The sequence below is a fragment of the Peromyscus maniculatus genome, chromosome 21, assembly GCF_049852395.1.
Source record: "Peromyscus maniculatus bairdii isolate BWxNUB_F1_BW_parent chromosome 21, HU_Pman_BW_mat_3.1, whole genome shotgun sequence".
NCBI lineage: Eukaryota > Metazoa > Chordata > Mammalia > Rodentia > Cricetidae > Peromyscus > Peromyscus maniculatus.
The window spans coordinates 37,067,501-37,081,181 of record NC_134872.1 but is presented as its reverse complement, the minus strand read 5'-3'; the positions used below and the strand labels follow the sequence as shown (position 1 = coordinate 37,081,181).

General features: G+C 50.3%; 1 protein-coding gene across 4 annotated transcripts in view; it reads right to left on the bottom strand.

Moving 5' to 3' along the window:
- Tbc1d8 (TBC1 domain family member 8) overlaps positions 1–13,681 on the bottom strand; it is a 111,426-nt gene that overhangs the window by 12,734 nt on the left and 85,011 nt on the right. For all 4 annotated transcript variants that reach the window (XM_006980422.4, XM_076557425.1, XM_006980421.4 and 1 more), the window contains exons 6-11: positions 10,893–11,100; positions 8,644–8,841; positions 7,537–7,710; positions 6,535–6,685; positions 2,515–2,729; positions 1,520–1,637 (exon numbers count right to left, since the gene is read on the bottom strand). In XM_006980422.4, the coding sequence (XP_006980484.1) occupies positions 1,520–1,637; positions 2,515–2,729; positions 6,535–6,685; positions 7,537–7,710; positions 8,644–8,841; positions 10,893–11,100 (1,064 nt within the window). The remainder of the gene's footprint in view (positions 1–1,519; positions 1,638–2,514; positions 2,730–6,534; positions 6,686–7,536; positions 7,711–8,643; positions 8,842–10,892; positions 11,101–13,681) is intronic.

Sequence of the window (13,681 nt, the reverse complement as noted above, 5' to 3'; positions counted from 1 at the left end):
GTTGTTGTTCTTTTCCTGTGTGTTGGGGTGTGTGTGTGTGTGTGTGTGTGTGTGTGTGTGTGTGTGTGAGAGAGAGAGAGAGAGAGAGAGAGAGAGAGAGAGAGAGAGAGAGAGAGAGAGAGAGAGATGTGGAGGCGGGCATGCTTGGAGATATGAGAACAACTTGCTGGGATCAGTTTTCCCCTTCTACCCTATGGGCCCTAGGGATCACACTCGGGTCATAAGGCTCTGCAGACCGCACTTTCCCCACAGGCCCATCTTCCCTGCCCTGACACCTTCATTTTATTTGTTATTTTTTGTTTGTTTTGTTTTTCAATTCAGGGTCTCTCTGTGTAGGCCTGGCTGGCCTCAAACTCACAGAAATCCACCTGCTTCTGCCTCCCAAGTGCTAGGATTCAAGGTGTGCATCACCATGCCCAGCTACCCTAACTTTAAACCACTCTGACATCTCATCTGAATTACTAAGAAGTACCCCCCTCCAAGAATATTGCCAAATTGAAACAATGTATTGCTTTCTCCACTAGGAAGTTGTGGGGCCATGGAGATTGTGCACATCCACATCTAAACCATACCAGAGAGGGATCTAGCCAGTGCAGGCTATATCATAGCGGGGTCTAGGCTTGCCAAGACCCCGCTATGATTAGGATATAATTTAATCTTGGCTGGTCCTGGAGAGTCTTGTGTAAGGCTTGGATTCTAGGGTGGTGTGACTTGGAGGTAGGGCCCTAATGAAAGGTGCGAGGGTTTGGGGGGACAAGACACAGTTCTTCTACAAAGACTGAAATAAAAGGAGTAAACGTGTCCTTACCTAACTCTGTCTGCTTCCTGGTTAGAGTTGTGACCACATGCTCCAACATGCATTCCCACTATGGGACCACATGCTCCAACATGCATTCCCACTATGGAGCCCTTGCCAGAACTCAACTGGGTAGGTACTGCGTACCCTTCAACCTTCAAAACTGAGCTACACCAACCTGTCTCTTAAGTAACTGGCACCAAGTATTTCCTTATAGCAACAGCAACAAAACAAAACGGATCAATACAAGCCCAGACTGGAAAAAAGAAAAAAAAGCTTTCTCACAATCTCCTTCTGTGAGGGTCTCCTCTAGGGGATGAGGACATCTGCACAAGCTGGCTTGGTAACCCAGAGGATTGCCACTCCCTTTCCAGGCCACGGCATCCATGCGATCACTGATCTGCTCCTTGGACCTAGAGCCTTTCCCTTCCCTCCTATATACTCATCTAGCTATTTGTTTCAATGCGTTTGCTTTTCATTCCAAACTCCACAGTGTTTCATGGCATTACCCGGTTTTCTTTACTGCTACAACGACAGAGAATTTCCCTGGATTAAATGTTGTGTGTATGCATGCAGACTGGCTGAGGGGAGTGGGTTATGAGCAGGGCTGACTATAACTATCTTCCCCGGGCTCAGGCACAACCCCCCAGATATGGAGGAGGAGGAAGAGGAAGAGGAGGAGGAGGAGGAGGAGGAGGAGGAGGAGAAAGGCAGGCAGTTTACCGATCACCCGGTGGTTGAAGTAATCCGGCAGCATCCGCTCACACACGGCAACCAGCAGCCAAAAGGCTTCCTCCTCTTTGGCATACAGCAGCAACACCGAGGTCAGGATGTTCATGGACTGCACAGAGGGTCCCAGGGGAGACAGTTAGTGTCCAGGCTACCCAGTGCCACACAAACATTACAAACCCACACAAACATTACAAACCCACAAGCAGGGGGCTGGAAGTGGACAAGCACTGGCCTAGCGTGCTCGAAGCCCTGGGTTTGAACTACAAAACAAAATAAGCCCAAGCAACCACCAGGGTAGAGTCTGTAGGTGAAAAACCGAGCATTCCCCAAGCAGAATGACACCCAGAGGTGGAATGGTCATGGGTTAAATAAATAGTTGGCCTACACTGTAGTTAGCTGTGACAAGGCTTCAGGCTTGGGTCAATACAGCTATTTTCTGTACATTCAGACGGCATTCGGACACACATACACTTCGATTACCCACTGACTTTGCTGATTCACTGACATTAAATCGTACATTTGCCAGTGTCAGGGCTTCTAATCTGTCTTCCACTGGACTGCTGTCTGAATTCCCTGGACTGTCATTTTGTGCTTGCTCGCTGCATCCTCCCACCAGGAACAGCTCACGGAATCTTCCTCCATCCCCATTCCCAACAGGAAGTGACTGGCCCACATCACCCTGTCCTCCACAAGCACACTGCCACTTCAGTCCTGTTATTTCTGCATCGGTCGGTCTCGGTCTCAGTGCTCATTGGCCCACTCCATCTCCACTGTGCTGGGGAGATGAGCGGCAAGCATGGCTGCCCATCCTGACATCCACCCTCACGTCCTCTTTCCCAGAGGACCAGCCTGTTTGACGGGACAGCAGTTGGCTCTATTGATTACTGGAAAGGGTGCTTAGCTAGATGGCTGGAAACAGAGCGGAAGCCCGGGGTGATCACTAAACGCAGTACAGGGTTCCCATGCCACCACGCACACCACTTCACCTGGCAGTATCCAATCTTGGGGTTCCGGTGGGCGTACGCTGTCAGCACCCGCCTCAAGGCGGCAATACCCGTTTCGTTCTGGAAGGCGGGGTGCTCAGGCAGCGAACGGTGCAGATCCCGCTCTATCTCCTCTGTCACCAGGCAGCATCGCCCCAGCGACTGCTCCACCAAATTCCCATAGTATCCAGGGTGTGAGGCCAGGTCCGTCACGGCGTCTGAGGATTGGAGAGCAACATTTCAAGAAGACACGGTTATCACGATGGTGTCAGGTGAGGGGCAGACAAGTCAATATGTGCCATAAAACATTTTGAGACTTCATTTCTGCCAGGCAGCCAGGCTCAAAAACTAGCAACAAGAGGGAAAGAAGCTCTTCTAAGAATAATGTTGTAGCTGGGCGGTGGTGGCGCACGCCTTTAATCCCAGCACTCGGGAGGCAGAGGCAGGTGGATCTCTGTGAGTTCGAGGCCAGCCTGGTCTCCAAAGTGAGTTCCAGGAAAGGTGCAAAGCTACACAGAGAAACCCTGTCTCGAAAAACAAAAACAAAAACAAAAACAAAAACAAAAACAAAAAAGAATAATGTTGTAGAGGAAGAGCAAAAGGTTCATTCCACACATCAGTGGTGGGGGTGTGGCCCAATGACGGGGCACCCGCTGAACATGAGCAAGACCCTCTTTCCAATCCCCAGCACACACCCAGAGCAGTCAAGTTATTAATGCGCTTTTTTTTAAACATTTATTTATTTATTATGTATACAGAGGAGGGCGCCAGATCTCATTACAGATGGTTGTGAGCCACCATGTGGTTGCTGGGAATTGAACTCAGGACCTCTGGAAGAGCAGCCAGTGCTCTTAACCTCTGAGCCATCTCTCCAGCCCCTATTAATGCGCTTTTAATAAACTGCATTACCCAGATACACGCATAGCCACATACAATTTTCATGCGTTAATTCCACAAGACATTGCCACGTCTTTCTGTGCAAAAGCACACGAGAAAGCACAGCCCAGAGTAAGTGAGGCTAACAAACCACCAGCAAACAGTCCGCGGCAGCCTGCAGGAAAAGCCAGAGCAGGACGGCCACTACCCCGAGCCCAGGCCCAGGCGTCAGCTGGCCCAGTGGTACTGAGGGACAAGTAACTTGGTGGGTGTGAGGAATCTGTCCACTCACCAACCTGCCCCAGAACACACAAGGTGGGGCTCTGAGGGAAGAGGGAGCAGAAATGTGTCCAATTCTGCCTCAGAGGGTAGGTTAGGGCTCAACTCTAAAGAAGTATAGTAGAAACAGCCCTCTGCCTCAGCTTCCCTCTTCAGGAAGCAGCTGCGATCCCAATCACACACACTCAGCATTCAGGTGTAATGAGCTGGTGGCTGGCAGTCACTTAAACACTGCAGTGACCTTCCCGCCACCAGAGCAAACATTCCAGCACCAGCAGACAGTCCTTCGTGAACTGATGGCCCGTATCCCGGGTGAAAACAAAACACCAGAACAGCACTTAAAGTCTGGGTTCACACGTGTGAAGGGGAGCCCGGACCCAGAGGACTGAAGCCCACAGTACGGAACAGGTGGCACTCTGGAGGACAGGTTACAAACATCACCCCCTTTGCTCACTCCCGCACCCCACTTTTCGATTATGAACGAACACTGTTTACTGAACACAGGAGCACGGGAGGCCTTGACAGTTTTAAAGGCGGGGCTTCCATGGGGTGTCTCTGAGAGGCAGCAGTCAAAGCACACCAGGAACCAGGAGAGTGGGTGCCTGCATGGTCATGGGCTGGGCAATGCGAGAAGCTTGAGGGAACACAGCCAACGGCAAGGCTGTGGAGTTGCTACAAAGCTTAAGACGGATGGGCGGGGATCTTGGACAGGAAAGGGGCAGGACCAAATTGATGCCTGGGGGAGAAAGCGGATAATGGGGGGTCACGGGCGAGAAAAGGCTGTGAGCAAAGAGCTGGGAAGGTTCCAGCCCCAGTGTGGTGGTTTGAATGCAAATGACTCTATCTTTGAAAGCTTGGTCCTTAGTGGAACTGTTTAGGAAGGATCAGGAGGTGTGTGGCCTTGTTGGAGAAAGTGTGCCACTGGAGTTGGCTTTGAGGTTTCCAAAGCCCACCCTGGCTCAGTCTCTCTGTCTCTGTATGTCTCTCGTGGTGATATGTTGTGTACCCTAATAAACTTATCTGGGGATCAGAGGACAGAGCCAGCCACTAGATTAGACACAGAGGCCAGACAGTGGTAGCACACACCCTTAATCCTATCACTCAGGAGGCAGGGATCCATCTGGATCTCTGTGAGTCCAAGGCCACACTGGGAAGAGTCAGGCAGTGGTGGCACACACCTTTAATCCCAGCACTTGAGATCTCATGCCTTTGCTTGGAAAACACACACGCCTTTAATCCCAGTGGCATGGCTGGTGGAGATCGGTATAGAAGGCGTGAGGAGACAGGAATCAAGCAGCAGTTCACCTGAGACCCTCAGAGGTGAGGACTCAGAGGCTTCCAGGCTGAGGAGTTGGAGAGGTGAGGCTGGCTGTGGCTTGTTCTGTTTCTCTGATCTCTCAGTTTTCACCCCAGTATCTGGCTCTGGCTCCAGGTTTTTTATTAATAAGACTATTCAGCAATTCGTGTTACAGTCTCTCTCTCTCTCTCTCTCCCCCCATCTCTGTCTCTCTGTCTCTTTTTGTGTCTCTGTCTCTTTGTCTCTCTCTGTCTCTGTCCCTGTCCCTCCCCCTCATTGCCTGCAGCTTGCAGATCACCTGTGAGCTCTCAGCTGCTGCTCCAGCACCATGCCTGCCTGCCTGCTGCCGCGCCCCACCATGATGGCCATGGACTAACCCTCTGAAACTGTAAGCAAGCCAGTTCAGTTGATTTCATAAGTTACCTTGGTCAACAGAACAGAAACCAAGACAGACACTGGGGAAGAGGGAACAGGGACAGAACGTGCCCAGGCACAGCCTCCTGGAGCCCCGCCGGTGACCACAGCCCCGCCGGTGACCACAGCAGGCTCATGCGGGGAAGCAGCTCTTGCCTTTTACCCACAGCACCTGATAGGGTTACAGTCCCCACAGATGGCAGGGCCTTCCCTTGGCCTGGCACCTTTGAGTAGCAGGGCATAATCATCCCTTGTGGGTGGGGAGAAGCCTGGTCCTGCTCCAGCCTCAAGTCCAACATCTCCGCCATCCCTCAGTTAACACTCTTGTGAGACTCCAGGATGGTACCCAGCAGTCACAGAGGGAGGACTGCCATCCTACTGAGTCTGGATGAGGCCATCACTGATGGTTCACACGGTGTTTGAAAGGCAAACAGGACAGCACTACAATCACGCCTCGCTCGGGTACCGTAGTTCCAGTAATAGAAACTCAATCGCACCTCGCTGGGGTACCATATTTCCAGTAACAGAAACTACACTGTTTCTATTCAATTCAACGCCACCAGCACCTGTCACAAATACAGTTTTTCTGTTTCATCTACATCAGGAGCTCACATCCAATAAGACACATCACTTCCGGGTAGTTCTTTTTTTTATAGCCCAGGCTGCCTTGAACTCATTATGTTATCTTAGGCTGGCCTTTAATTTCTGATCCTCCTGCCTCCACTTCTCAAATGCTGGGATCGCAGGTATATGCTATCACACCTTACTCATGCAGTGCTAGAGAGCTGTTTAAAAGTTCTCAGCACTGTGGGCAGGCTTCCAGTGTTATTTACATTTTCATCTTTTGTGGGAGAAGGCATGAGATGAATCTTGCAGAGTTAGAACTGGTGATCCTACCCCAGCCTCTCCAGCTGAAATTACAGGCACATGCCACAACATCTAGCCATGGTTAAGTAAGAAGAGGTCACTGCCCTGGACCTCACATTTCCTAAGGAGACACCAGAGCTAACCAATGTAGCGGGGGCTCCCAAGTCCGCCCTGGGATTTACAGAAACCATCCAAAGACAGAGGGCTTCCCCCTTATGCACCACTCGCAGGAAGCCTGTTCCTGAGTCTATTCCAAAGGTCACAAAAAGCTTGAACATGACTAGACCTACCTGAGAAAAGCAGCCACAGCCTTCCACGTAAAGACTCTGGGATCCCCATGGCCACCAGCTTCCGGATCTTCTCAGTGCGAAACATACACACGGTCCTGCCGTACTCCACAAAGTGATCGTTCCACAGACTGATTTTTATCTGTTCCCGTGACTGGAAACGGAAACGCTTGTTAATGGGCCGAGAAGCCCGTCCACAATGAGCCATGGTATACACGACATCTCTGTTTATCAGGGACTGTCCAGTAGAGACAGCAGTGGTAGCAGCGCTATGCAGCACAGCATGCCTGCACCTCTGCGAGGCATCAAGGATGCAGGACAGTAACACAGAGCACCAGACCCTCGGGAGCCTGCTGGAAACATCTATGCAAATGAGATGCAAAGTTCCTAACAGGAACTTGTCCACTCAAGTACTAAAGCAGCTCAAACTGGATGGGAGAGGGGGGTGCAATGGAGAATCTGCTTTGGGGCACAGATGCAGAACCAATAGCTAAAACGCCACTCAATTCCAAGGACAGCAGGGAGTAACAGGTGCCCAATGTGCCCTGAGCTTCCTGACAGACAAAGGGAAAACTGAAACCTGAAAAAAAATTATTTTCAAAAAATTTTTTTAAATTTTATTTTATATGAGTGTTTTGCCTACATGCACCATGTACATGTCTGGTGCCCGCAGAGGTCAGAAGAGGGTGTTGGATCCCCGGGAACTAGAGTTAGGGATAGTTGTGAAGCACCACGGGAATTGAACCTGGGATCTCTGCGGAGAAACAAGTGCTTTTAACCACGGAGCCACACCTCTCCAGCTCCCATTCTCGTTATCAGAAATAAGGGTCAGCTCCCCGCTGTCTTTTCCGGTCCTCACCGGGTGCCCAGGACAACAAGCGGGAAGAGAAGCGATCGATGCTGAAAGCACATTGGATGCCTAGGCCAAACCATGGCTCACAGACGCCGGGAACAGACAGCAGGGGCGGTCTCCGTACAGAGGCCGGAGCCAACTCACTCACTCACCAGGCGGGAGTCGGGGCTCTGGCTGCCGGACTGCTGGAAGACGGCAGTCAGGGGCTCCGGGTGTGGCAGTGGGCTCTTGTCCTTCTCTCTCTCTTCGCTACTCTGAGAAGACACCATTTCAAGATCCCCAAACTTGTCACTGCACATGCTTGTCGAATAAAACACAGGTGAAGTCTGAAAGGCAAAAAAAAAAGAGCGAGAATACACAAGCGTGGTGTATCCATTAAAAACAAAAATGGGGGCCGGGGGGCACCTGTGGCACAAGCATGGGGACCAGAGTTCGGATGTCTGGGACTCAAGTTTTCTGCTGGGTAAGTGTGGCAGCTGAAGAAGACAGAGACAGGGGATCCCAGAGCAAGCTGGCCAGTGAGACTGGCCCTATCAGTGCACTCTGAGTTTGACTGAGACAGCCTGCCTCAATGACTAGGTGGAAAAATGACCAGGATGATTCCTACATCCACCGCATGCATGCATACACACACACACACACACACACACACACACACACATATGCGCGCGCATAGGTCTACCACACACATATCTAATACACACACAACACGCCTGTGAAAATTTAAAGATACACCAAAAGTAGTTGTCTAATGCAAGTCACAGCTAATGATGTCTCTGCCAACCCAAGGGCATTCCTGTATCTCTCCAGTCTCAGGATGACAAACCATCTCTCTTAACAGATTACAGCCACCTGAGTATTAGCCCCTCAACCTTGGAATGATACCTGCTTCAAAGTGTATGAAAGGTGCCCACCCCATGATTATGGGGGTGGGGGGTCCCATTACTCCCCTAACCTGCAGAGGGAGGTGTCACATCACATCCTCTGACCCAGGCAGGACATGGAGGCACCCAGTCAACTCTCCAACACACAGGTTTTCCTCCATCAATCCTAATCCAGGCAGCCCCCAACTCGGGATATCAGAGTATCAGAAGTGACGTCACACTAATGCGCAGTCCAGCTGTCTCCAGCACACGGTCCCCACACCCACACGGTCCCCACACCCACACGGCCCATCTTTCCATGCACTCCTCTTAGAGATCACAGCTCTGGAGGTAACAAGAAGAGTCACAGAAGGCCAGCCCTGTAAAGGCTCCTACCATGTCGTCGTCACTTGGTGAGGAGTCATAATGCACGGGGTGGTTGGCGTGGACCTGCTTCAGTCTCACCAGGAGGCCCTCTACCAAGTTCTCTCTGTCCTTGAGCTCAATGAACTGGAAGGCCATCTTGCTGCGGATGCTGACAATGATGGGGTTGGGCAGCAGGCTCGTGTCCTCCATCTTCTCAATGCTTACTACCTGGAGCAGAGATGCCACACAGAGCACATCAAGAAAGGAGCCGGGCAGGTGTTCGATCACACCCTCACACAATATCCCAAGGCAGAAAGCAAAACCTATCACCACAGGAAGAGCTCTGGGCAAAGGCCAGGAAGTGGGCTAGGCAGCAATACCCACCAGCGCCACAAGAGGGCAGCAGCCCAAGGTTCTGTCCACAGGGTGAGTGGCTAAGCAAACTGGTTTACATGGATAATGAAGTATTGATGAGCCCCACCAAAGAAAACTCCAACCCACGCTATAACACAGATGAAGCTTGAGGGTGTTAATGCTATCTGGAAGAAGTCACTCATAAAAAGACAAATACCGGGGCTAGAGAGATGGCTCAGCGGTTAAGAGCATGTACTGCTTGCTCTAGCAGAAGACCCTAGTTTGATTCCCAGCACCCACATCAGGTGAGTCATGATGGCCTGTAACTCCAGCTCCAGGGTAGCTAAGGCTCTCTTTTGGACTCTGTGGCTGAACAGGTGTGCATGCGCGCACGCACACGCACACTTTAAACAAAAAAGGATAAATGCTGTGTGAGGCCATTTATTCAACTACCTTGGAGAGTCAAATTCATAAGAGAGGGAAGGAGGTCGAGAGGGGAATTAGTGTCTTAGTGAGACAATGTTTCAAGTTGGGGAAATGAAAGAGTCCTGGAGATGATGGTGGGTTGGCTGTGTAACAGTATGAACATGCATGGTGCCACTGAAATGCACACTTAGCAATGGTTAAGGAGATAAATCGTTATGCACAGCTCACTAGGAAAAAAAAGCAGACGAGGCATGTTCTGGATTTCTCTTTTTCTGTCTGAAGACAGGGCTCACTATGTAGCCCTAGCTGGCCTGGAACTCACTGTGTAGACCAGGCTAGCCTTGAATTCATAGAAATCTGCCTACCCCTGCCTCTGGAGAGCTGGGACCACACCTGACCTGGCTTTCCTATTAAGAAGGAACACATGGCCTGCAGAACAACAACATGGAGACCACAGGCCACTGAGTGAGGGAACCAAGCCTTCAAGAGAACCACACAAGGACCAACCACACACAGGCGCCAGACTCCGGAGGTCCCATGTGTTGGGGTCTTGGTTCTGTCATGGCTGGGGTGCCTGAAACCAAAGGACTGCACTGTTCACATCTGGACATAAGCTCATGGTGTCTCTGATCTCCACAAGAATTATGAAATTTCATAGTAAAAAGGGACCCAACTCGCACTTAATTTTAAAATTTTTAGCTAGAGTTCCAAGAGTATAGGTAAGCCAAGGAATCTGCCATTTGGTCTCTGAAGGTGACACTTGGTTGCTTCTTTCTTGGGGGGGGGGGAGGACTGCATTTCTAGGAGCTCTTGGGAAAGCCTTAATTACTGGGCAAGCACTTTAACAACATCTCCATCAAGGAGGAGGATAGAACACTCTCTTTACCCAGCCCTGGTAGGCAAATTTCGGGCTGTTAGCACAGCACCAGAAAGAACCACAAGCATGCCAGTGACAGGCAACTCAGGTCCTGCTCCTCAGAAAGCCGGAGGTCCATCTTCAGGCAGGAAAGGGCTGCTGGGTGGACACCCCTCCCTGGGCCCTCTCACAGCGACATCACTAACTGCTAGGCTTTCATATGGTTTCAGCGGGACCCCAGGGGCTCACTAGTTGAAGCCCGGTCCCCATGAAGCAGTGTGGAGAGGATGAATGAAGAGGCAGAGCCTAGCTGATGTGGTTGGGTCACGAGAGGCATTTCCCTCAGAAGGGATTAATACCGTTTTTCATGACACCCTAATTAGTTGTCGCGAAGTAGGTCACTGCAAAGAACAACAGGACTGGCCTTTGCTCTTGTCTCACTCGCCATGTGATGTCTCCAGCCACCGTGTTACCATTTGGGATAAGATCTGAGCCCAAACCTAGCACCGTGCCCTGACGAGCTAAACCTCTTTCTTTACAAGTTTCTCTCCCTTGAGTATTTTGTCTGGGGAACGTAAAAGAGACTCAGAGACTTGGGTTCCAGTGGCAAAGCAAGGCAGCAGGGGTGAGCGCCAGGGTCTACCTCTCTCAGGGGCAGCACAACATTGCAGCAGCCATCTTCTCTGCTGGCAAAGCAGATGTAGCTGTCGGAGGTGAACATCCGCCCCACCGTGTGACAGCGGCTGAAGGGGGTCCAGAGGGAACAGTCTACCACAGCGTGCAGTCTCTCCTTCCTCGGCAGCCGGAAGAAAGCCCGGAAGAACTCATTCTGTGCTCTGGCCTCCAGGTCCCTGGGGAGAGCGAGGGCGAGAGAACGAGGTGAGTGAACACACAAGCTCATGGAGAAAAGGACCTCGACACCCACTGGCCGGCCCGACAGCAAGGGCAGCTGCTGGGTTTCCCAGAGCCGGAGCCGGCTGGCCGCAGGTGCTCCACGTTCACCGCCAACCAGCCCTGGGAGTGAGCACAGCAGGTGGAGCACTCAGTCCACACAGAAATCAGTGCCTGAGCTCACGAATCAGGATAAACATTCCTGGGGGCTGGACAGAAGGCTCGGAGGTCAAGAGCACGGGCCGCTCTTCCAGAGGACCCAGGTTCCATTCCCAGCACCCATGTGGTGTGTCTCACACACGTCTATAACTCCAGTTCCAGGGGAATCCAACCCCCTCCACAAGCACATAGCACACATCAGAATAGAGACACATACAGGCGAAGCACCTACACACATAAAATAAATCTTCAGAAAAATAAGCGTGGTTTGGGAAAGAAGGACCACAAAAGTGGCTGAAGAATTTAAGTATCACAAAGTCAGGTTTCTCTAAGTGTCAGCCAGGCTGTAGAAAAGCAGCCTTCACACACTGCTAGTGGGCATGGAAAATGGTGTGCATAGGTAAAAAAACAAAAAAACAAAAAAAAAAAAAAAAAAAAAAAACAAAGACAAAAAAAACACAGCCTGGGTGGCGGCGGCGGCGGCGGCGGCGGCGGCGGCAGCGGCAGCGGCAGAGGCAGCGCACGCCTTTAATCCCAGGACTCTGGAGGCAGAGCCAGGTGGATCTCTGTGAGTTCAAAGCCAGCCTAGACAGGCACCAAAACTACACAGAGAAACCCTGTCTCGACAACAAACAAACAAACAAACAAAAAGAAACCATCTCACAGCTTAAAGGAGACTCGCCATTTGTCTAGAAATTCGACTCCTGGGGAAACACAAAGGACAGCACACCCCGCTAACAAGTCACATGCAGATGGTAATGGTCAGGGTAACCAAAACGTGACCACAGACCCACCAACCGACGAACAGCTAAATAAAAGGTGGCGTGTCCCTTTAATGGGACGGAGACCACTCAGCCACAGGACAGGAGGAAGGTACTGATACACATGGCAAGGTGGATAAATGTGGGCCAGACAGAGACTACTGCCGAGTCAGGCCACAAACGCCTCACATTCGAGGGCTGTCCATCAACCCAGCACAGCTCAGGGACCTGTGTCATAAGATGCCAACTCCACACGAAGATCATCATCAGCCCACCGTGTCAGGCCACCCCAGGAAGGCAGGAGGTGTTTGGTCACTTCCTTCTCAGATGAAAGCGCTGGGGTTTAGGACTCAAGAGTGACCTCGGTGAGGTTTAGCAAAAAAGCCCCAATGCCATAGACGGACATTGCTGCTGCCACTATTGCTGTTGTAGCAATGGTGCACATCGCTGCTACTGTTTTGGGGTTACCATTTCATAATTGCTTACTACAGCTAGCACAGTGGAGACCCTGGCAACAAAAGTAGCTACCATAGTTAGTTAATCTTTCATTCCATTGGGCATGATAAATTTAATTCAGTAGTTATATACATCTCGATTGGCTTTGAAAATTATATATTTATAAACTCAAGTTCCAGTTGCTTTTGGGATACTATCTTACAAGGACTCCAATGGCTCGTTAAGGAAGGGAATGGTTCAGTTGCCTTTAGCCTACTAGCTATGGGTAAGATAGAACCTCTGTTGGTCTTTTCTGTATCAAACACACAGATTGCAAGCCCAATGCCACTTTGAGATCTTTGGCAGCAATTAACCATGCAGCTCACACATGATTCGGCCGGTATGATAATGAGTATTCAGAGATGGGTAATACTTGGGGGGCATTCACCAACCTAAGACAGAGCACCTGTGTGGCCTGGGCAGGTGTCTCCATGACGGGTAAGATGACCTGCTGACATCCCACGCAACCCAAGTCAGAAACTCATTTTTTTAATAAAAGGGGAACCTGCAGGGTCCTGGCCCCCGTTTTGGGTAACTGTTGCCTTGCTTGCAGACCTTGACCTTGATATCCTCCCAATGCTAATTCCCTGTGGGGTTCCACCCTCCTGAATGCTTAAGGGAAGTTCCTTGTCTATGTATCCTGAATAATTGGTGTTAACAGCTTAGATGCAAGATTGTAAAACATCAGTAGCAAACTTCTGCCCTCCGGGGTCTTCCCATTGTGCTGTAAGCCTGTATTTAAGACCTCCTACCCCATTTAAGAAGTGACATTCAACATTTAAAATTAAATATATATATATATATATATATATATATATATTTGAATGAATACTGCGAATGTAATCTATGAATACCACAAATGTGATTAATAACATGAGTGTAAGTAATGAATATCATGAGTGTAATTTAAAATAAATAAAAATTTTAAAAAAAGAAACTTTAAAAAAAAAAAAAAAAGAGTTCCTTCTCAAAGGTGTCTTCACTCAAAACATAACCAGAGTTGTCAAGGCCAGAACCTGGGCTCCCACAGCCTAAAAGGCTACATTTGACCTCCCATCCTGACACACCACTCAAGAAACCAGAGATGGGGACAAGCAGAGGAAGATTATTCAACGTGGCCACACTG